General features: G+C 49.6%; 1 protein-coding gene across 1 annotated transcript in view; it reads right to left on the bottom strand.

Moving 5' to 3' along the window:
- CLEC3B (C-type lectin domain family 3 member B) overlaps window positions 1-21,621 on the bottom strand; it is a 61,528-nt gene extending 39,907 nt beyond the window's left edge. The window contains exon 1 of the mRNA XM_086961265.1: window positions 21,469-21,621. Within this exon, the coding sequence (XP_086817391.1) occupies window positions 21,469-21,574 (106 nt within the window). The 5' untranslated portion in view covers window positions 21,575-21,621. The remainder of the gene's footprint in view (window positions 1-21,468) is intronic.
- Window positions 21,622-22,805: the final 1,184 nt, after the last annotated feature.

The raw sequence follows: 22,805 nt of genomic DNA, 5'->3' as shown, positions 1-22,805 counted from the left end.
CTTGGTGAGGGAGAGTATCAGCTGGGTGTCATCGGCATAGGAGAGGATGTTGAGGTCATGCCACTGGGCCACATGGGCGAGCAGTGCCATGTAGATGATAAACAGAGTTGGACTGAGGGATGAGCCCTGGGCTACGCCGCAGATGATCTTGGTGGCTTCGGAGCGGAAGGGTGGAAGGGGGACGCTCTGTGTTCTGCCGGAGAGGAAGGAGGTGGTCCAGTCCAGGGCCTTTTCTTGGATCCCAGCGTTGTGGAGGCGTGTTCATAGTGTGTGGTGACAGACCATGTCGAAGGCGGCGGACAGGAGGATGAGGGCCGCCGTTTCTCCGTTGTCCAGCAGGGACTTGATGTCATCGGTGGCAGCGATGAGGGCAGTCTCGGTGCTGTGGTTGCTGCGGAACCCGGACTGATAAAGGTCCAGGATTTTTTTCTCCTCGAGGTAGCGGGTCAGTATGTGGAATTTTGACTTGCGATCTGAACATCATCTGCGCCAGCTTGTCACCTAAGTACTACATGCACGGCAGCTATTCTAGGTCACCTATGTATTACGTGCATGGCAGCCATTTTAGGTATCATGGTCTCCCTGTCCACGATCGATCGCCAGCACGTCCCTCTGACCCAGCAAGCATCCTCCGCGCACCCTGGCTCCCCCTCCCTCCTCCTCCTTACGAGCCGGACCCTTCTGCATGACCCTGTCCTTGGGAGTCACGCTAGCGCCTGACCAACACCTCCTCTCCTCCCATGAATGCCCCTCTGTTGACAAACCTCCCTCCTGCGCTGGATTGTCCACGCGGCATGAATACCACTCCATTGATAGCCCCTCACCCCGTGTCCGACTGTCCACACAGGTCCGAGGCCATTGCCTAAGCCGGGAGATATCATTTACTGCCCTTTATTGTATGAGGTCGCTCTCCTTCAAAGGACCCTCTATTGATCCAGGCCTCCCCACCCCCCTGTGATATGATCAGGCGCACACATCCTAAGACTCGACGGAACACTCAGCTGCGTGATGGCCCCCTCCTCTTATCAGCAGGTTGAGGACCTCTATTGTGAAGGTATATGGGGGTGGGATTAGCACTAGGATTACGGGGATGTCTTTTTCTTGCCTTACAAAGATCTGATTGTATTAAAGGAAGGTCACATGCCATAAACCAGTGTATAAGAGGCCAGGCCTCCGAGAGGCTGTTAGAGCACCTCGACATGATACCTTGTTGTCTGATCTGATGTGTTCTGCTCCGTCGGAATAAACTTCTGTTTCCTGCCTTCTGGTCTCCGGCGCCTGCCTCATTGCTTGGTAAACTTGAATGGTACTAGGGCGGTTAGCGCCGGGCAAATCTTGAGAAAGGTCCTAGCCCTACCTTTTTCTACAATTGGCGCCCAACGTAGGGCCCATCAGTGACACGTGGATCCAGTGGGAGAGGTCCCGATGACAGAGTGAACGACTGCAACGATCGGGAAGAGCTCGTGTCCGATAGACCCTCGTCTGACAGCCGATCATCCGACCTTCACTAGTTCTGAACAGACCTCTCTCGAGTGATCTACGGTCCTGACTGGGAACCATCAGGAGTGCCGCGAACAACACGAAGGAGAGAGGACGATCGGGCGCTGGATCCAGAGGACAGGAAACCGTCCATGCGGTCCGGGTAAGGTCGTGTAAACACGACGAATTGAGGAAATTGTTTTTGGATAATACTAGTATTACGCTTTGTTGAAACCCTCTGGAGAGTCACTGTCTGCAAACGGGGAAAAACAAACAGGCTCTCTCTTTGCAAGCAGTGAAGGATAGGTAACGCAGACTTTTGTCCCCATTGTAATCCGTCGTACCTATCTTCCTCCCCCACTGTTTCCCGAACTATCGTTCGTGGATTATTGTCTGGAGATTCTTTGTCTGCAAACAGGGAAGAACAAGGCCTCTCTTTGCAGGTAGAGAAAGAGTGGGTAGCGATAATTTTTCGTGCCCACTTATTCTCCCCACTGGATTGTTTGATTGGCCGATTATTCGGTATTGGTTCCTTTGAGGTATTCACGGCCTCCAAACAACGTAGAATAGAAATATTCTGTCTAGTCTTTGTCCGCCGTGATAAGATAGGTAGTGCAGACTTTTGTCCCCGTTGTAATCCGTCATGCCTGTCTTCTCCCCACTGGTTGGTAGCCTGTTTAGCCCGGACCGCTTATTAGAGATGAACCATCCAGCTCCACTGGAGGGCACCCCTAATAAGGACATGTTCACTAAGTATGGACTAGTCGCTATAGCTTACACTAAACTATGGCATAAATATACGAAAAAGAACCTTGAAAGTCAGTGGCCACTGATAGGTTCCTTTGACGAAAATAAAATAAAAACATTAGAAATAGCGCTCCAGAAGAATAAGACCACGCCCACTATGCTCGACAGTATCGGCATGTGGCGCAAAGAAACGGAACAACGAAAGAAAAGAGAAGAAGCAAAAATAGGGAAAGAATTACGAAAGGCAGCCCACCTAGCCGCAAAGCAACTAGAAGAAGAAATAAAAGAAAGAAAGGAAACTATGCAAAACCAAGAATCAGGGTCGACAGGCCAATGTCCTGTTAGGACCCCCTCTGCGCTCTACCCTGAATTGCCCTCCAAACAACGAGCGAACGACGAGCTACTACTAGGTCCCCCAACCATCTACATGCCCCCTCCATATGCCCCCTGCCGACAAAGCTTCCACGCTCCGAGTGTGAGCGAAAGCGATCTCAGCGCTAGTGCACCAGCCCTCACGGCCTTTGCACCAGCCACATTAACAACCTCATCAGACGACCCCGAGTCTAGCAAACAATCATCGGCCAGATTAAATAGATTAAGCAAAGATGAGCGGGACGGGATCGACAAGATAGCAAAGACCTTGGTAGAACGAAGGGAGAGCGAAGAGTACACAATGAACATATATAATTCACATGCCGAAAGCCACAGACGGCATTTTATTTTGCGATTCAGCTACCACGCCCTGAACGCGTATGAAGATAGGTATCAGAGCAAGGGTCCCGCTAAATTAACAACGCTGTATAGGAAAATTGATGTTGGAGATGGGACTGAACGTGAGGCGACGGAGCTCTTCATGCAAATGCTTGAGGTCCTCCGCCACCTCACGGAACAGAAACCAGAAGCCAAGGTTACGGTCCCTGAAGCAAGGTTGGCAGAAGTAGCCAATACTATGATGCCTATCAGAGAAGCGGCTCCTTACTGGATCCCGCCACGGGGCCAGGGAACGAGCGATGATATTAATAATGAAAATGCAGAGGGAAGGGTTGTGTACAATTGGGTTTACCAACCATGGGACCGACAAGATATCCTAACCTTTAAGCAAACCCTGCCCGACTTAAGAAAGAACCCGACAGCATTTTATACCGAATTGGGTACAGCCTTGGGCTCAACAATAATGACTATAGCAGATATTGACTTGTTCTTTGGGCTATGTCTGCCAGCTGACGTGTGGAAGCAAATCCGGAAGGCTGACCACGCGGACCTGTTTGGACATACCTGGGACCAACTCGGTAAACTAGACAGACAGCGAGAGCCAGGGAGTAAACCAGTGAAGGACATACTGGAACTCCCAGATAAAATAGTTCAGAAATTAAAAACACTGGTCCCGGAAAGAAAAGTAGACTGGTCGATAGTCACGGCCTGTCGACAGAAACCCCAGGAAGATGTGTCAGAATACTTCTCCCGATTTGAGACAGTGTTCTCCGACTACAGTGGCCAGGACATGACCACCGCAACCGGACAGCACCTGTTTGTGCAAAATTATGTAAAAGGACTAACTCAAGAAGTCTCCCAAAAACTACAGACAAGTGAGAGTAGTTGGGGGGCCTCCAAACCCGCAGCTATCCTTCAGATGGCTCAGTATTACGAGCACCAAAAGAATGAGAATGATAGGGCGTCCGAGAAAAAGAAGAAAGATTTGAAGGAAAGGGTAATGATAGCCCAGATACAGGGTATAGCGCTAGGACGGGAACATCAAAGGGGGAACTACCAATCAAACGCCCCCAGAGATCTACCTCCTAAGGATCACACCCCGACATCTCACACTGGACGGAGAGATATTAGCAATGACCAATGCGCCTTCTGCAAAGGGTTCGGCCATTGGAAAACCCAGTGTCCGGTTTTGCTAGAGATGAATAGAAATAGGGATTCCAGGGATGTGGCAGGTGGTCCGAGGAATAGAGTACAGGGACGAGGGAACTCCAACGACACTAACAATGACAGATCAGGAAGACTGAATACATTTGACCGTCCCCGACAGAATCAATATCAGCTATCCGAAGGTGAAAATGCCCCTGATTTTGCATAGGACTGCCAGGGGCAAGGGAGGGATCCAGTCGAGCTCTGTGTTGACCAGCAAGGTCCTTATGTCACCGCTAAGGTCTTGGGTACAGAGTCTCCATTCTTGGTAGACACTGGGGCGACACGTAGTGTGTTATCAAAACGACTGATTCCAAGGGCACCCTTGTCTGGCTCACACATAACGTTGATAGGTTTCGATGGGACGCCCTCCACTAACCCCCTGTCCGTACCTATTACCTTTGACCTAGAAAGCAACACTGCTGACGCGACATTTCTACTCTCCTCCAACTCCCCTGACGCCATTATGGGCATTGACTTACTGAAACATTTTCGAGCTACCATTAGGTGTTCCCCAGATGGAATACGAGTCATTCTGTACGACAACCCAGACATGCCCAGATCCCGTCCCCCACGACACATGTGCTGCATAACTAACGCTGACCTGTCCCTGCTTGACACCCTGCCTCCGTACCTGTGGGCCAAAAATGACTCTGATGTGGGGCGAATGATGATTGACCCTATTCATATAACTGTAAGACAGGACGCTATGCTCCCGAAACTCCCGCAATATCGGATATCCCCAGAGGGTGAGAAGGCACTGGTAGCGATCATTCAGTCTCTGGTAGATGCAGGAGTGGTTGAAGAAGTGGTTAGCAACGTCTGCAACAGCCCAATCCTACCTATTGTTAAGAAGCAAGGTGAAGGAGATGAGAAAGCGTACCGCTTCATCATCGACTTACGAGAGATTAACAAAGTGGTTGTACCCCAATATCCTGTGGTCTCTGATATCACCACCATTCTGACCCTCATCCCGTCCACTGCCACCACCTTCTCTGTTATCGACCTTAAAAACGCATTTTTCTCTATCCCCATCCATCCAGACAGCCGTTATCTTTTCGGCTTCACTTTAAAATCTCGCTCGTACCGATTCTGTAGAGCTCCCCAGGGGTACACTGAAAGTCCCAGCATTTACAGCCAGGCTCTCAAAAGACAGCTGGATGCCTTCCAGCTACCAGAGGGAGTGGTGTTGATCCAATATGTCGATGATATCCTTTTGGCGGCCGACACCACCCCGCTGGCAACGACAGCCACCGTCCAACTCTTACACTTCCTTGCAGAAAATGGCCATAAAGTCTCCAAAAAGAAACTACAGTTCTGCCAGCCACAAGTAACTTACCTAGGCCATCTTCTGTCCAAGGAAGGGAGGAAACTTACCCCTGACCGAATCCAAACTATCCTAGACACCCCCATCCCAAAAACGCAAAAGCAGGTCCGCTCTTTGGTTGGCCTAACCTCTTTTTGCAGACAGTGGTTGCCTAATTACAGCCTCATTGTGAAACCATTACTTGCCCTGCTGACCAAAGATGTCCCCTCCCCGCTTCCTTGGACCACTGAGTGTCAAGCCTCCTTTAAGGAATTACGGGATGCACTCTGCTCAGCACCCGTCCTCGGAACGCCGGATTACTCCAAACCCTTCTCCCTCTTCACCCACGAAAGGGAGGGATGCGCATTGTCTGTCCTGACTCAATCGATTGGCCCTAAGCAGCGCCCTTGTGCCTACTTCTCCGCCACTCTTGATCCTGTAGCCAGAGCCTTACCTGCCTGCCTTCGAGCAGTAGCTGCAGCTGCTGTCTCCATCCGTCAGAGCGAGGGAATCGTACTTTCCAACTCCCTCACTGTATTAGTGCCCCATGCAGTTGACACCCTTTTGAACCAGACAAAGACCCAACACCTGACTAGCGCACGACTGACAGGGTACGAGTTGACTCTGCTTGCACCCCACATCACACTTAAGAGATGCACGACTTTGAATCCTGCCACATTGTTACCCCTGCCTGAAAACGACCCCGACGTTCCTCCCATACACGACTGTGTGACCCTCACAGACGAACAGACTAGGAGTAGGGTTGACCTCCGAGACACTGCTTTTCCTGACCCCGATGGAGAGCTATGGGTAGACGGCTCATGCATCAAACTCCCAGATGGCACCACTTCAGCTGCCTATGCAGTCACGACGGCCCGAACAATAGTTGAGACAGCTTGCATCACACAACAATCTGCCCAGGCAGCAGAACTGATAGCCCTCACCCGAGCATGCATCATAGCCGCAGGGACCACCGCGAACGTATATACGGACAGCCAGTATGCCTTCGGAGTGGTCCACCATTTTGGGCTCCTGTGGAGGGAGAGGGGATTCCTGATGTCCCACGGCACCCCAATCCTCCACGGAGATTTAGTGTCCGCTCTGATTGAGGCAGTTCTCCTCCCCAAACGATTAGCGGTGATCAAATGTCAGGCACACAAAAGAGTGACAAACTTAGTCGGACAAGGGAATGCATTAGCCGACATCACTGCACGAACCACAGCTGAGAATAGGACAGTGACACGCATATATGTGACTAGGTCACAAGCAGAAAAATGGAGTGACACAAGGGAAATGATCAGAGACATACAGTCGGCCAGCACCCCTCACGAATTGACTAAATGGGCAAGGGTGGGTTTGAAGGACGAAGAGGGTTGCTGGCGAACAAAAGATGCAAACAAATGGTTGCTGCCTGACTCATATCTGATTCCCATACTGACAATGGCTCACTCCCCCGCACACATAGGATCTGCACCCATGATCGAACTCATTTCCAAAGTCTGGCATAACGACAAAATCCCCGACTCAGCCAGACGCCTAGTTCAGCAGTGCCTCATCTGTCTGCAACACAACCCCGGGAAAGGGACTGTAGTACCCCGGGGAGGGTTCGGGACCCCCAATCACCCCTTTGAGGTCCTTCAGATGGATTACATCCAACTAGAGAGATGCCAAAACCTGAAGTATGTACTAGTCATTGTGTGTGCCTTCAGCAAATGGGTGGAAGCCTATCCAACCCGTGACAACACTGCCATGACTACTGCCAAAGTACTACTGAAGGAATTCTTCCCTCGCTATGGCCTTTGTCGAATTTTGTGGAGTGACAACGGCCCCCACTTCATAGCTGAGGTTATCCAATTAATCCTAAAAGGGTTGGGGGTGAAGCAACGATTTCATGCGGTCTTCCACCCCCAATCCGCTGGTCTAGTGGAACGCCATAATGCCACCCTGAAGCTGAAACTGGCAAAAATAGTGGCCACCCCTGGACTTAACTGGCCGGATGCCCTCCCACTGGCCTTGTTATCAATGCGCTCCACTCCCACCAAGCACCATTTGACCCCCTACGAGGTCGTGTTTGGGCGTCCGATGAATCTCTGGACTGCTCCCAAACCGACCTCCATTCATGACGTCCCGGACGTCCTACTATCTGATTATTTGTGCAAGTTAACTAAAACATTGTCTGTCATCCATCAACAGGTGCAGCAGGCTATCCCCGATGCTTCCAGGGGCCCCGGCCATGACATCCAACCGGGAGATTTCGTGCTGATACGAAATTTCCAGCGAACCAAGAGTCTGGAACCTCGGTGGACGGGCCCCTGGCAAGTGCTGATCACCACTCGAACGGCACTCCGAGTGGAGGGGAAGAGGCACTGGCTGCATGCGCATCATTGCCGAAAAGTCTCTGCAAACCTGGCCACGACAGAAAACGTCAGCACCCAAGAAGAGCTCCTGAGCAAAGACCGACCGATATTGGACTGTTATCCCGATACTGGGGCACTCGAACTTGCAAAATTCCCCGATCCCACTGTGCCGTCCAGAGAAGGGTATTTCCTGCGTCGAAAGGGGGGAGTTTCGGCTAAGTAGGCCACGGACTTAGTTAAATCTCAGAACGGTGACCTAAACACAATCAAAGGTTGCCGGGAGAGAAGCTAAACGAAGTCTGTGGTTCTGCCCGCTACCGAGCTCCCTTGAAGGTGATGGAAGCGCCAGATAAGAAGATGATGGAAGCGCCAGATAAGAAGATGATGGAAGCAACAGGAAATACCCAGTATAGAAATCCAAAGACTGACAACTTGCACAAATCAAAGATAATCGCACTCTTCATTGTCTTCCTCTTCTGCCTCCTCCTCATGACCTCCTTCTGGATTCTGGAAGAAAGCACACCGGCTCATGAGGCATTGCTACCTACTGTGCAGCCGACCCCCCTGAAAGAGCATCACCTAATCTCTCTGTCGCCTCAGCTCCGAGAAAGGCGCAGGGAATTCTGGAACAATTCCTTTGTGCAACTGTTGCACCAACACAACATTGCTGCCAATGCTACGAACTGTTGGATCTGCGGGTTGCTCCCGCATGCCACCGGACACTCTATTCCCTTCATCCCTTCACCCTTCTCAGTTCACGGCTCTTGCCTCGCCTGGCTGATCCTCATGCAAGAGAGCCACAAGGATAACGCCACCTCTGGCCGGACAGTGTCACACTTCTACTCTGGGTTCTGGCTGAACAGAACCGGAAAGACTCCTGCTGCCCTGTGTCCTGCGCTCACAGGCGCCACCTTCATCAAAAACATTCCAGCCAAAGAACGAGTCGAAGTACAGGTGCTCCACAATCCAGCCAGGACCACCTTTTCTCATCTACAAAAACAAACTACCGCAACACTGACTGTGGCTCTGTCTGTCATCAATGTCACAGGTCTTGTGTGTCTCGAAGGCCATGGAACGCAGCCGGTGGGTCACAGCGCCTGCCAGACCACCAGAACATTGGACTCAGCTGACCCCCCTTCCTTTGTTGCTTCTCCAAACATGTACTTTGTGTGTGGCACCAAGGCCTACACCTGGCTCCCGAAGGGTTGGAAGGGTACCTGTTACATTGCCTTCGTTCTCCCACCCACATATGTAGCCCCTGCCAACCATCACAGGCAGAGGCGTGCAGACGACCTTGGGCAAGCCGACTCCACCGGAGCACAGTTCCTAGATGCAGCAAAGGGACTTGTTCCTCTGTGGGGCCCAATGGCAAACAGCCGTGCTATCCGGCACCTGACCCAGGCAGTAGAAACAACGATCAACATCACTGCCGGTATCCTCGCCAACAACACTGCGGAACTTCAGGCGGTCCGCCTCGTGACCCTCCAAAATAGACTTGTCCTAGACGTGGTCCTAGCCGACCGAGGAGGAGCATGCCGCATCATCGGATCCAGCTGCTGCACATACGTGCCTGACAACTCACCTTCAGTCTACAAAGCCATTGAACACCTCCACAGACTTTCCTCAGAGGTTCACCAAGAACAAGAAGGATGGTCGCTTGGGAACTGGTTTTGGGACACTTTGAAGAATTGGGGTTGGAAGTTGTTTTCCTTTGTGTTGATACCTGTTGTGATCTTATGTGGGTGTTGTTTAGGTATCCAATGTCTGCCACCCTTGTGCGGCCTTGTTTCTAACTGTATGTGCCCAAAGACTTTGGACTTCCAAAACGAGCACATGAGTCCCCTCTATGAAGTAGAAATACGTGGCCTTATGGGAATAAATTCAAACTGACAAGATGGCGAGATATGTTAAAAGGGAGGACTGTGGAATTTTGACTTGCGATCTGAACATCATCTGCGCCAGCTTGTCACCTAAGTACTACATGCACGGCAGCTATTCTAGGTCACCTATGTATTACGTGCATGGCAGCCATTTTAGGTATCATGGTCTCCCTGTCCACGATCGATCGCCAGCACGTCCCTCTGACCCAGCAAGCATCCTCCGCGCACCCTGGCTCCCCCTCCCTCCTCCTCCTTACGAGCCGGACCCTTCTGCATGACCCTGTCCTTGGGAGTCACGCTAGCGCCTGACCAACACCTCCTCTCCTCCCATGAATGCCCCTCTGTTGACAAACCTCCCTCCTGCGCTGGATTGTCCACGCGGCATGAATACCACTCCATTGATAGCCCCTCACCCCGTGTCCGACTGTCCACACAGGTCCGAGGCCATTGCCTAAGCCGGGAGATATCATTTACTGCCCTTTATTGTATGAGGTCGCTCTCCTTCAAAGGACCCTCTATTGATCCAGGCCTCCCCACCCCCCTGTGATATGATCAGGCGCACACATCCTAAGACTCGACGGAACACTCAGCTGCGTGATGGCCCCCTCCTCTTATCAGCAGGTTGAGGACCTCTATTGTGAAGGTATATGGGGGTGGGATTAGCACTAGGATTACGGGGATGTCTTTTTCTTGCCTTACAAAGATCTGATTGTATTAAAGGAAGGTCACATGCCATAAACCAGTGTATAAGAGGCCAGGCCTCCGAGAGGCTGTTAGAGCACCTCGACATGATACCTTGTTGTCTGATCTGATGTGTTCTGCTCCGTCGGAATAAACTTCTGTTTCCTGCCTTCTGGTCTCCGGCGCCTGCCTCATTGCTTGGTAAACTTGAATGGTACTAGGGCGGTTAGCGCCGGGCAAATCTTGAGAAAGGTCCTAGCCCTACCTTTTTCTACAAGTAGTTCGTTGACGGTCTTCTCAATGACCTTTGCAGGGAGATGGGCCGGAAGTTCTTGAGGTCCTTGGGATCTGCCTTGGGTTTCTTGAGTAAGGCGTTGATCTCGGCGTGCTTCCGGGAAGGTTGCTGTCTCAAATGAGGTGTTGATGACTTTCCAGAGATGGGGTGCGATGGATGTGCTGGCTTTGTTGAAGATGTGGTGTGGGCATGGATCTGACAGAGATCCGGAGTGGATGGTGTTCATGATTTTGATGGTGTCATCGTCGTTGATGTTGGTCCAGTAGAGCTGGCGATTGGTGCCGATGGTGGTCGTGGGGGCAGAGGTCTCAGTCGTTGTCGGGGCAGTCGTGGCATTGAAACTGTTGTGGATGTCTGTGATCTTGCGGTGGAAGAAGGTGGCCAGTGAGTCGCACAGGTCTTGCGAGGGTGGGACATTGTTGGTGTTGGAGCTGATGTTGGAGAGTTCCTTCACGATGTTGAAGAGCTCTTTGCTGTTTTGTGCGTTGTTGTCTATGCGGTCTTTGAAGGAGGCTATTTTGGCGGATCTGATGAGGTGATGGTGTCTGCAGGTGGCATTCTTGTGGGCGGCGTGGTTTGCGGTTTTCTTTCACGGAGCCAGATCTTCTCCAGCTTTCGGCAGGTTTGCTTGGAGGCCCGGAGGTCTTCAATGAACCAGCTGGCTTTCTTGTTGGTATGATTGTTGGAGGGTTTCTTGATCGGGGCAAGGGTGTTGGCGCAGTCATTGATCCACTGTCTGAGGTTGCGGGCGGCGGTGTCGGGGTCGGTATGGTTGGCGAGTGGGCTATGCACGAGGGTGGTGGTTAGCTGGTCTTCGGTGACTTTGCTCCAGCAGCGGTGAGGCATCTGTTAGGGGCAGTAGTGCGTGGTGGGTTTCTTGAAGGTGAAGTGGATGCAGCGGTGGTCGGTCCAGTGGAGTTCGGTGGTCTGGTTGAAGGAGACGTGGGAGCTTGCGGAGAAGAAGGGGTCAAGCGTGTGACCGGCGGACTGGGTGGGTGTTGTGACAAGTTGTCTGAGTCCGAGGTTGGCTAGGTTGTCGATCAGGGTGGTGGAGTTGATGTCGTCATTGTTCTCGAGGTGGAAGTTCAGGTCCCCGAGGAGGATGTAGTCCGTGGAGGCGAGGGCGTGTGTGCTGACGAAGTCGGTGATGGAGTCGCTGAACTGTGGTCGGGGTCTGGGCGGTCTGTAGATGAGTGTTCCTCTGAGGGTGGTGTTGGGGTCGGTGTTGATCTGGAAGTGCAGGTGTTCGGCGGTGCTGAGGTTGTGTCGTCTGTGTTGGTTGAGACTCTAAGAGTGTTCCTGTGGATGAAGACGATTCCTCCTCCCGCTCTGTTGGTGCGGTCCTTGTGGGTGATCTTGTAGCCTTCGGGACGCCTATGGCTATGTCGGGTGCCGAGGCGGGGTTCAGCCAGGTCTCCGTCAGGAAGACGACGTCTGGGGAGGTTGAGTCGAGTAGGTCCCAGAGTTCAATGGCATGTTTTCGGGCGGAGCGGGTGTTGAGAAGGATGCATCTGAGGTGGTTGGGTTCTTTCCTGGTCTGCAGCGTGGTTGGGCGGGCGCTTGTGAAGCTGCAGTTCCGGTAGGTGAAAGCTCCGTGGGGCGCTTCGGGGCATCCAGGAAGCAGGTGTGTGATCGTCCGGTGTTGAGTGCGTGGAGGGTTCAGGCATCGTAGCGGTGTTGGGTGTTGTGGCGTTTGTGGTGTCCAGGGGTCCTGCCGCTGGGAGTGGTCCAGGCACGGACAGGCACAGACGGGCTTGCATTAGGTGTGCCAGCGGGCGCGTAGCGGCTTCCATATGAGGGGATATGGGAGGGAGGAGCAGCTGGGAGGCGGGAGCGAGCGGCGAATGGGATAGCAGGTGGGCGGGGCCACAGGGACGCAGCGGCAGGAAAAATGGGCGGGGCAGCGGGAGAACTGGGCACAGGAAAGAAAAAAAAGTTTAGGCAAGAAAACAAGTACAGGCACAGAGGAAAAAAAACAAGTCTGGGCAAGAAAGCAAGTTAGGCACAGGGTAATAAAAACAAGTCTGGGCAAGAAAGCAAGTACAGGCACAGGGGAATAAAAACAAGTCTGGGCAAGAAAATAAGTACAGGCACAGGGGAATAAAAATAAGTCTGGGCAACAAAGCAAGTAGAAGACAAGCTAGGACAAGATAGCTGCGCCATGTCATTAAAGTTCGCAAATACCTCTAATTTAAGGGAGGATTTGAAGGTTCTGAAAGTCACAAATATTTCCACGGGGAGTTAATTCAACAGAACAAGACGAGTTTAGCACTAGGTTGTCATGGAACAAACTAAGCTACACAAATATTGTAGCAAAAACTATTAGCTGCTAAAAATGTGAAAGGGTGTAATATAGAGGGAAAAGGTTCACTATAATGACTCTCTTATCAATATCTTTACAATATTTATATCTTCAAGGTGCAAAGATGTGTCATTTAGAATAGTAGTATGTAACTTACCTTTATGTATAAACATTAACAACGTTTTAAAATCTTTTGGGGGGTGTATTTATGCTCACAATATTTTGACCTTTAAATTTACAGCATCCCTAAACAGAGCAAGCAGTGGAAAAGCCAGTAGGTCTGGTTTTATGGTCTGCTTAACTGCACAACTGTCATCAGACAATTTTGTGAGTATCACTAGAGAGGGGCTTTAGGCTCTACCCACATGTTGGGAGCCAGGAATGCATGTTTTGATTGGCCAGAAGTTGTGTGCTTCAACAAAAAAGTGCTTGCCCTCCTTATAGCTGTGATCATTTCGCTTTGACTTGAACATTCAGGTGCACACACTTTTTGTAATATAAGTGGATAACTTGAAATGCATACACAGCAAAATATTACATCGTAGACAACTTTTGACAAATGGCCAGCATTGTGCTCCAGAAAGCCTATGTTCCCTTGTCATTAATTATGAACAAAAAAGCAGTACATCCAGCACCATGTTATCATGACAAAAAAAGAAACAACAAATGAATGTGTAAGGGTGATTAGTAAGTATCCCTGTGTCTTTATGACAGCAGGCTACATCCACCAAACAGCATGCACTTCAATCAGCAATGATAATGGTGTATTGTCAGTAAAGTATATAAATCAAATGGAAAATATGTTGGGTCTTAGTTAAAAGCTACACACCATTTTGTATCTGAAGTCTTTAAAAAGGATAACATGATACCTCCTTACAAAAAGCTAATTTGAACATCAGCAATAAGATGTGAGTATCAGTGGAATGCCCTGGCTCACCTGGGAACTCCAAAAAACACACAGGCACGCTCTGTAAAACATATGAAAGCCAATGGCTGAAAGAGGCGATAACAACACACTATCTCACTGTTCTTATTATCGTTTTTTAAAGAAATGATTATATGAAGTCTCTCAGCCAAAACTGTTTATTGCGGGAGCTAATGAAATAGGGGATTAACTGTAGCCACACCGCAGAAGAGGAATATCTAAAAATATTTGTTTTGTGATGTTAGCCTTGGCACCATTTGCGTGGGTCTCCCTTCCATTTTTTTGCTGTCGCCTCCTGTATTTTTGCTATGTTTTTTGCTGGTCTGGATGCTTTGGGCACTTTGCCACTGCTTATCAGTGCCAAAGTGTAAGTACTCCCTATTGTGAAGTATCGTATTGGATTAGTTACTCCATGACTGGTTCATTTGATTTACTTGTCAGGCCCTAGTACAGTGCACCATGGGTGCCCAGGGCCTGTCAATTAAATGCTGCTGGTGGGCTTGCAGCACTGGTTGTGCCACCCACAGAAGCAGCTTGTAAAATGTGACTCAGGCCTGCCATTGCAGAGCCTGTGCGCAGCCTGGGGCTGCCATGTCGGCTTGGCAAGTTCACCCACTTGCCAGTCCCAAAACCTTCCCCTTTCTACATGTTAGTCACCCCTAAGTTAGGCCCAAGGGCAGGGTGCATTGTATATAAAATGCAGGACATGCCCTGATGTGTGTAGCATGTCCTGATAGTGAATTACAGCCAATTTTGTTTTTCATTATTGCAAGGCTACCTGTGCCCATAGGACAGATTGGGCAGTTTGATTAATACATCTTTTAATCCTAACTGACTGAGGGATCTAGGTAGAAATTCAAGTTTAGTATGCCTGAATTGACTGATTACATATTTTAGTGAAGTTATTTTTAACATTCTGTGTTTGAAAATACCATTTTTAGAAAGTAGGTATTTTCTTGCCTAACCATCCATGCCTGCCTCTTCTAGGTTATGTATTCCATGTCTGGTTTGTGAGTGACAGGGGCTGGGGGCTCCAGGAGACGGGGTGAGTCAGCACAAGGCTGAATAGACCTATCTGCATGATGAGTGGTGGGAGGAGTAGCACCTGGGCCTGAATAGGGCTGTGCCTGCCTTACCCAATGCTGGCTTCACCTCCTGTGGTGTGTCTGATGACCCTGGCTCACACTGACAAAGGAAGAAGTTATACACTGGCAGAATGCACCCAGAACTGGTTTGGACTAGGTACAGACACTCTCTGCCGTCAGAGGCAAATTATTTGTGTGTATAAGAAGGGGGACCCAGACCCCAGAACTTTAGATCACTTCTGGGAATCAAGACGACCTTTTGCTAAGGAGAAGAACCAAGGAAGCTGAAGGAGGAGACTGCCCCTGAGCTGTGCTGTTGGGGTTGGCCTGACGTGGTTACTTTATTGCCAAGGAAAGGAGAAAAAATATTTTGTGTGTACTTTTGCAGTCTTGAAGAAGAATCTCCAAGGGCCTGAACTGTGCTTGCCTCCTGCCTGAAGTCTAAGGGTACAAGACTTCACCACCAGCTCCCATGAATTCCCTTGCTGTAGAATTCTGCCTGCAGTGCCTACTGTTGTTTGGGCCCTCTGAGAAGACTGCGAGTCGCTGGGATCTGGAGGAGATGCTTGTCACCACCGCAGCAGTTACCGTCGCCTCCCAAAGAAGCATGCCGCAGCTTTTTGCCATTGCATCATCGACGTAGCGTGTTGCATCACCGGAGAAGCATGTCGCAGGGCCTGTCGTGGCTCAGAAGTTACCAAATTCGCCGCACAGCCATCGGGCGTGCACACATCACATCCAACGTTGATGCATGGCATCAAGATGCCATTTTCTCACATCGCACCAGATTATCGCATTGCATCGAAGCACCATTTTGTCGCATCGCACCGGATCACAGTATTAAACCGATGCATCACCTCCTCTCCAGTAAGGAACCGATGCATCACCTTCCCTGCGCTGCAGTAAGGAACCGATGCATCACCCCCCTCGAAGCAAGGAACCTATGCATCAACTTCCCTGCGACTTTTTTGTTTGTGTTGCGTGACACATACAAGGTACTTTGAGAATAAAGTGTACATTGAACTGAGCTAATTCTACCATTTAAAAGTCTTTTTTTGATTACATTATTGTGGATTTTTTTCGTTCTGGTCTTGTGTTAAGTCTAGTAAAGATTACTTATTTTTAGGTCTCGGCTAAAAGACGCGCGGAAGCGCGTCTCTGCCGAGATCTAATGTCAGCGACTATCATTCCCAGGAGACAGTCCTGGCCACGCGCATCCTTCCAGGCGATTTGTAACTGGAACGCGCGCTGTGGCCAGGCGCTGTCTCCTGGGAAGCGCAAGCACCACACACGCATGCGCATACACACACACACGCGCCCATGCACGCACGCACATACATACATACAGAGACACCACCCCTGACTCATACACACACGCGCGCACACACACAAGTGCACCGAGGCCCCCCCTCCCCCTGCACCGAGGCCCCCCCTCCCCCGCCGTCACCGTCGCACACATACATACACACACACACACACGAGCATACACACACGTGCACCTACCTTACCTCAGCACGCGGCGCCCAACCTCCTGCTGGCGCGGCACCGGGGCTCTACACCGCTCACAGGAGCCCCGGGCCGCGAGACGCTACGACTCCGCCTGCCTCCTCTTACGCTACGACTCCGCCTGCCTCCTCTTCCGGTGTGAACGTGGCCCCGCCCCCGTCACAGGCGACCGTGCCTGACTTCCGGGGCGGCCGCGCAAGAAAACTGCAAACAGGTTGGGCTTAAGCAGGGCTTTCACTTATCTGCCCCCACACCAAAAAAAAATTTAAAAATTGCAGCCACAATAATTTATTTTAGACATTTACTAACTATATTAATTCATGGAAAACGTATGGCCTATTGGGAATTTCTCTTTAAAAACTTATCGGGATTTTTTTTCTTTAAAACTCTTGAGCATTTTGCGTCACATTAAAATGCGTTAAGGTATTTCTCCAGCACATTTAATGCTTTTGTCCATGTGAAACAAGGGCTTCTGTGTTTTCCCACGTTCTGCACCACGTGTGCCAGTTACTTTAGGGGTGAATTTAAAACGGCGTTGAGCGTGGGAAAGGCATGGCGAATATTCACATAGCCGTGACCCTTTGTGGCGTGTCCAACACAAGCCCAGGAGAGCGGGATGCAGGCTGCATTTTAACGCTGTCCACTTAAGGCACATACAACCAACCTGTTGTGCGAGTGGCCTTTTATGTTTAAAGTTTGGACTAGATCCGCCCCCGGGCCTGCTGTGCTCGACACCCCACCCATAGTGCCTCAGGACCTCTGCACACTTCAATTTATACTTATTTTAGCGTTTTGCAATCATGCTGGAGTCGAACTCATAGCTACAATGGAAGCATTTGGCCCGACGAAAAAGTACGTCTGCTCTGTGCAGTTTGTATGCAACATGAGCAGTTAATTGAGGGGGTGGGTGGGGGGCGAGGGGAACGGTGGATAAGTGGTGAGTGCAGAGTGGTGAGTGCAGAGTGGTGAGTGGTGAGTGCAGAGTGGTGAGTGCAGTGTGGTGAGTGCAGTGTGGTGAGTGCAGAGTGGTGAGTGCAGAGTGGTGAGGGCAGAGTGGTGAGGGCAGAGTGGTGAGGGCAGAGTGGTGAGGGCAGAGTGGTGAGTGCAGAGTAGTGAGTGCAGAGTAGTGAGTGCAGAGTAGTGAGTGCAGAGTAGTGAGTGCAGAGTAGTGAGTAGTGAGTGCAGAGTAGTGAGTGCAGAGTAGTGAGTGCAGAGTAGTGAGTAGTGAGTGCAGAGTAGTGAGTAGTGAGTGCAGAGTAGTGAGTAGTGAGTGCAGAGTAGTGAGTGCAGAGTAGTGAGTGCAGAGTAGTGAGTGTGAGTAGTGAGTGCAGAGTAGTGAGTGCAGAGTAGTGAGTGCAGAGTAGTGAGTGTGAGTAGTGAGTGCAGAGTAGTGAGTGCAGAGTAGTGAGTGCAGAGTGCAGAGTAGTGAGTGCAGAGTAGTGAGTGCAGAGTGCAGAGTAGTGAGTGCAGAGTAGTGAGTGCAGAGTAGTGAGTGCAGAGTAGTGAGTGCAGAGTAGTGAGTGCAGAGTGCAGAGTAGTGAGTGCAGAGTGCAGAGTAGTGAGTGCAGAGTAGTGAGTAGTGAGTGCAGAGTAGTGAGTGCAGAGTAGTGAGTAGTGAGTGCAGAGTAGTGAGTAGTGAGTGCAGAGTAGTGAGTAGTGAGTGCAGAGTAGTGAGTGCAGAGTAGTGAGTGCAGAGTAGTGAGTGTGAGTAGTGAGTGCAGAGTAGTGAGTGCAGAGTAGTGAGTGCAGAGTGCAGAGTAGTGAGTGTGAGTAGTGAGTGTAGAGTAGTGAGTGCAGAGTAGTGAGTGCAGAGTGCAGAGTAGTGAGTGCAGAGTAGTGAGTAGTGAGTGCAGAGTAGTGAGTGCAGAGTAGTGAGTAGTGAGTGCAGAGTAGTGAGTAGTGAGTGCAGAGTAGTGAGTGCAGAGTAGTGAGTGCAGAGTAGTGAGTGCAGAGTAGTGAGTGCAGAGTGGTGAGTGCAGAGTGGTGAGTGCAGAGTGGTGAGTGCAGTGTGGTGAGTGCAGTGTGGTGAGTGCAGTGTGGTGAGTGCAGAGTGGTGAGTGGTGAGTGGTGAGTGCAGAGTGGTGAGTGCAGAGTGGTGAGTGCAGAGTGGTGAGGGCAGAGTGGTGAGTGCAGAGTGGTGAGTGCAGAGTGGTGAGTGCAGAGTGGTGAGTGCAGAGTGGTGAGTGCAGAGTGCAGAGTGCAGAGTGGTGAGTGCAGTGTGGTGAGTGCAGAGTGGTGAGTGCAGAGTGGTGAGTGCAGAGTGGTGAGTGGTGAGTGCAGAGTGGTGAGTGCAGAGTGGTGAGTGCAGAGTGGTGAGTGCAGAGTGGTGAGTGCAGAGTGGTGAGGGCAGAGTGGTGAGGGCACAGTGGTGAGTGCAGAGTGGTGAGTGCAGAGTGGTGAGTGCAGAGTGGTGAGGGCAGAGTGGTGAGTGCAGTGTGGTGAGTGCAGTGTGGTGAGTGCAGTGTGGTGAGTGCAGAGTGGTGAGTGGTGAGTGCAGAGTGGTGAGTGCAGAGTGGTGAGTGCAGTGTGGTGAGTGCAGAGTTGTGAGTGCAGAGTGGTGAGTGCAGAGTGGTGAGTGCAGAGTGGTGAGTACAGTGTGGTGAGTGCAGAGTGGTGAGTGCAGAGTGGTGAGTGCAGAGTGGTGAGGGCAGAGTGGTGAGGGCAGAGTGGTGAGTGCAGAGTGGTGAGGGCAGAGTGGTGAGGGCAGAGTGGTGAGGGCAGAGTGGTGAGTGCAGAGTGGTGAGTGCAGAGTGGTGAGTGCAGAGTGGTGAGTGCAGAGTGGTGAGGGCAGAGTGGTGAGTGCAGAGTGGTGAGTGCAGAGTGGTGAGTGCAGAGTGGTGAGTGCAGAGTGGTGAGGGCAGAGTGGTGAGGGCAGAGTGGTGAGGGCAGAGTGGTGAGGGCAGAGTGGTGAGGGTGCAGAGTAGTGAGTGTGCAGAGCATTGTGTGCTGTTGAGTGCAGAGTGCTGTGTATTGGCAATGTTAATGACAATGCCCATTTATTTTTGATTTAAAGAAAAAAAATGTCATGAGCAATGCCAATAGCTCTACCTTTAATGATGCCGAGACCATTGCATTGCAAATGCTTGTTCTAAACTGGTGTGGTGTCCATTTGTAGTGTTTTCACTGTATTGCTGTATGTGGTCACGAATGCTTTACACACTGCCTCTGAGATAAGCCTGTCTGCTCGTGCCAAGCTACCAAGGGGGTAAGCAGGGGTTATTTTAGAAGTGTACCCCCTTACCCTGACTAGAAGCAAGGGTCCCTATTTGGTCAAAGGTACCTACCTCTACCAACTAGAGACCCCCAATTCTAACATGTGCATTATTGTAAATAAATTAAAAACTGAGCTGCTTGTGTATCGATTAGCTGGTGAGTACCCAGAAATAACTCTTAACACAAAAAGTGAAAATGCATGCATTCTTTCCTCGAAGGGACTGGAGTTTTCCTCTTGTCAAACATATTTGATAAAAGTGTAAAAATATTTTGAACTCTGCACAGACATATCGGACTAGCAATATATATGCTCCCACTATATGTACGGGTATATAAAGGGATAGAGGTTTTTTTTTAATCCTTCGTATAAATCAAATTCAATTTTTGCTAATTTGTGAAGCCTGACCTGTTTTTATTTTCCACTTTAATGCGAAAGTCATTACTTTTGCAACGAATGTACGTTGCATGTGTCATTATTTAACACTAGCAACAAATGCAGTTGCTTTGTTCAAAAAAAGATCTGCAAAAGATAAGCTTGCAGGCAAAAAACTGAAGGCATTTGTTATTCTGTATTAATATTTTTTGAAATAGATAAACATGTATAGGAAACAATCTACAAAGATTTTCCCGCTTGGTTTGATCAGTGAACAACATTATCTCACTATGAGCTAAAAGAAATTCATTCAGTCTGAAAACATTTTCTTGGGCGAAGTTGAAGGGATACCATGAAACAAGTCAGCCTTTTGGGGTGGGAGATAATCCAGAATTCCATATAATTGCAATAACACTTGCACACCCCTAGGTGTATATCATGGTTGGTGATATCTGAGTGTACAGATCTTTGTGGTTCGGTGTGTGTATGTGTGCATTCGTTTCTATGTGTATCTGTGTTTGTAATTGTGTGTCACAAACCATGGATTTCTTTATCAATAGCATACAACAGTCAACAAAACCAGAACGCACCACCAGCAAGTGGCCACAAGCAGATTTACTAAAACACACCATGGACCGCTGCCTCCTCAATCCACAATGTGCAACCACTGAAGGTGTGGTAAACATGAATGACTGCTTCTCACAAAGAACATCCTTACCAATAAACGGGTATCACCCCACCCCTATAACCGTAGCAGTATCATCCCTTCAAATAAAAGCAGAGTTGGCTGCCCTCAAACAAGCCGGAGTCACGTATCTATTCAATACCTCCTGCAACTGGGACATCTGATCGACTACACTCCAAATCCATTAATAAATTACATTTTATGCAAGTTTCATGTCAAAGCTAATTCCCACCTTTACAGTTCGAGGTTGTGAATCCACTCTAATCACTATTCATCGAACACATATTTAATCAACGTACACTCAACCTAAATCAGCAATCTTCAATAGGTACTTTACATTTTTAATGTACGAATAATTTGCATTTAAAACGTCTGTGTGTTCTGGGTAAACCTATCCACATTTCACAGAGTGCCTGTCTGTTCATTTCATTTTCTTCACTGCAGTAGCCATCAACCAGGGCGTTACGCTCAATTACAAATAATGTACAATTGTTCGGCCTGCAGGCGGGCGTAGCCATCAATGATGCAGCAGGCGCAGTGGCACCGGGGCCAAGAGGCACGAGTGGCCCGCTGAATCCTGATTAGAACTTTGCAGTCAAACCAACAGTCAGGGGGCCTATCTCCTTCCTTGCACTAGGGTCCATGGCGCCCTACCTGCACCACTGTCTCCAGGGGGTGGGTTTCTGATAAAAAAAGAAGCACTTGTCCATGCCATACCTTTCTTCCCATTCCCTTGCCTGTCCTTGCGCTTGGAGTCTTGCTGGACGGTGATCTGCGCGAGGCAGAAGAGGCACAGGACGAGACCAGCTGCAGGGAACCTCATGATGCCGTTTGTAGTGAGTCGGCTGGATCTGGATGGCTTTTTAAACTTTCCAATAATCAAAAACGGCTGCTCAAAAGCACTCCCAGATTTTCATTCGACATTCCTAACCCATGAGATAGAAGCACAAGTGCCGTTGCTCCACTGAAGTAAGGCACCGTGTAAAGACACCAGAATTATTCATCACTGTGAAGATCAGACATTTCGGGAAGATGGATGCCACTTTCCTTTGCAGAGATTGCTTCGGTTAATCAGGTGTTTTACTTTTAATGATGTGTTCAGCTTGCAGTACGGCTGCTCAGTGGTACTGTTGAAGGTTGGTTGTGAGTGAGGAATGCTTGTACTACTTACAGTCACTTTCACAACGCTGAGTCTACTTTTCACGCAGTAAGCTGGTAAATTGTGGCTCCTTCTTCTGCGCCTACCCCTTTGCACGAACTGGAACAATTATTCGGGTCTTGAGTCAGGATTTGAACATATTTTGTGCATCGCAACTCTGAATAAATGACCAAAATGCCCCTGGAGACGGGAAATCTTGAATGTAGATTCGCAGTATCAAACATTACAAACATTTTACCAATGCAAAAGGCAATTAAAATTTTACAATTTCTGCTTTTAAATGGTATTTCCGTATTTGAGATTTGGTCATAGTGATGGTTTCTTGATTTCCCTCGCAGGAAAAGTGGCTGAGCACCCATAATCTTGTATGCCTGGGACTATACACATCTTCATTGCAGGTAGATACTGATCATAGAATCACCAACAAATATACTCCGTCAAGAATAGCAATATGTGTGCTTTGATTTGAAATGGGTACGAAACACTAATATTTATTGAGGGAGGTTAAAACATATTTTCCTCCTGGAGACTGAAAAAGCTAAATGTACATGTGACAAGGGGATTTCCTCCCAGAAATTATCCACAGTACACACGTTTGAGTAAAGCTCTGTTTATTCAGCACCTGAAGCAGTGGCGGCTACTCGAGGGAGTGCTGCGGGGCAGCGAGGCGGGGCAGGGGAGAAGCAGGGTATGGGGTAGTAAACTCTGGCATACGGCCGAACGGAGTTCAGTAAATAAATAAATAAATCGAATGTATTACATTGCGCACACTGCAACGCTAAATGGCCATGCAGAACACGCAATGTAATTAGTTTTAATTATTTATTTATTTACTTAACTCCAATCGACCGTATGCCAGAGTTTACTACTGCCCACCCTGCCCTTCCCCCGCCCT

Source organism: Lissotriton vulgaris, chromosome 3_1 (genome assembly GCF_964263255.1).
Source record: "Lissotriton vulgaris chromosome 3_1, aLisVul1.2, whole genome shotgun sequence".
Taxonomy (NCBI): Eukaryota; Metazoa; Chordata; class Amphibia; order Caudata; family Salamandridae; genus Lissotriton; species Lissotriton vulgaris.
The sequence above is the reverse complement of the archived record's forward strand: the minus strand, read 5'-3'. Positions and strand labels throughout refer to the sequence as shown.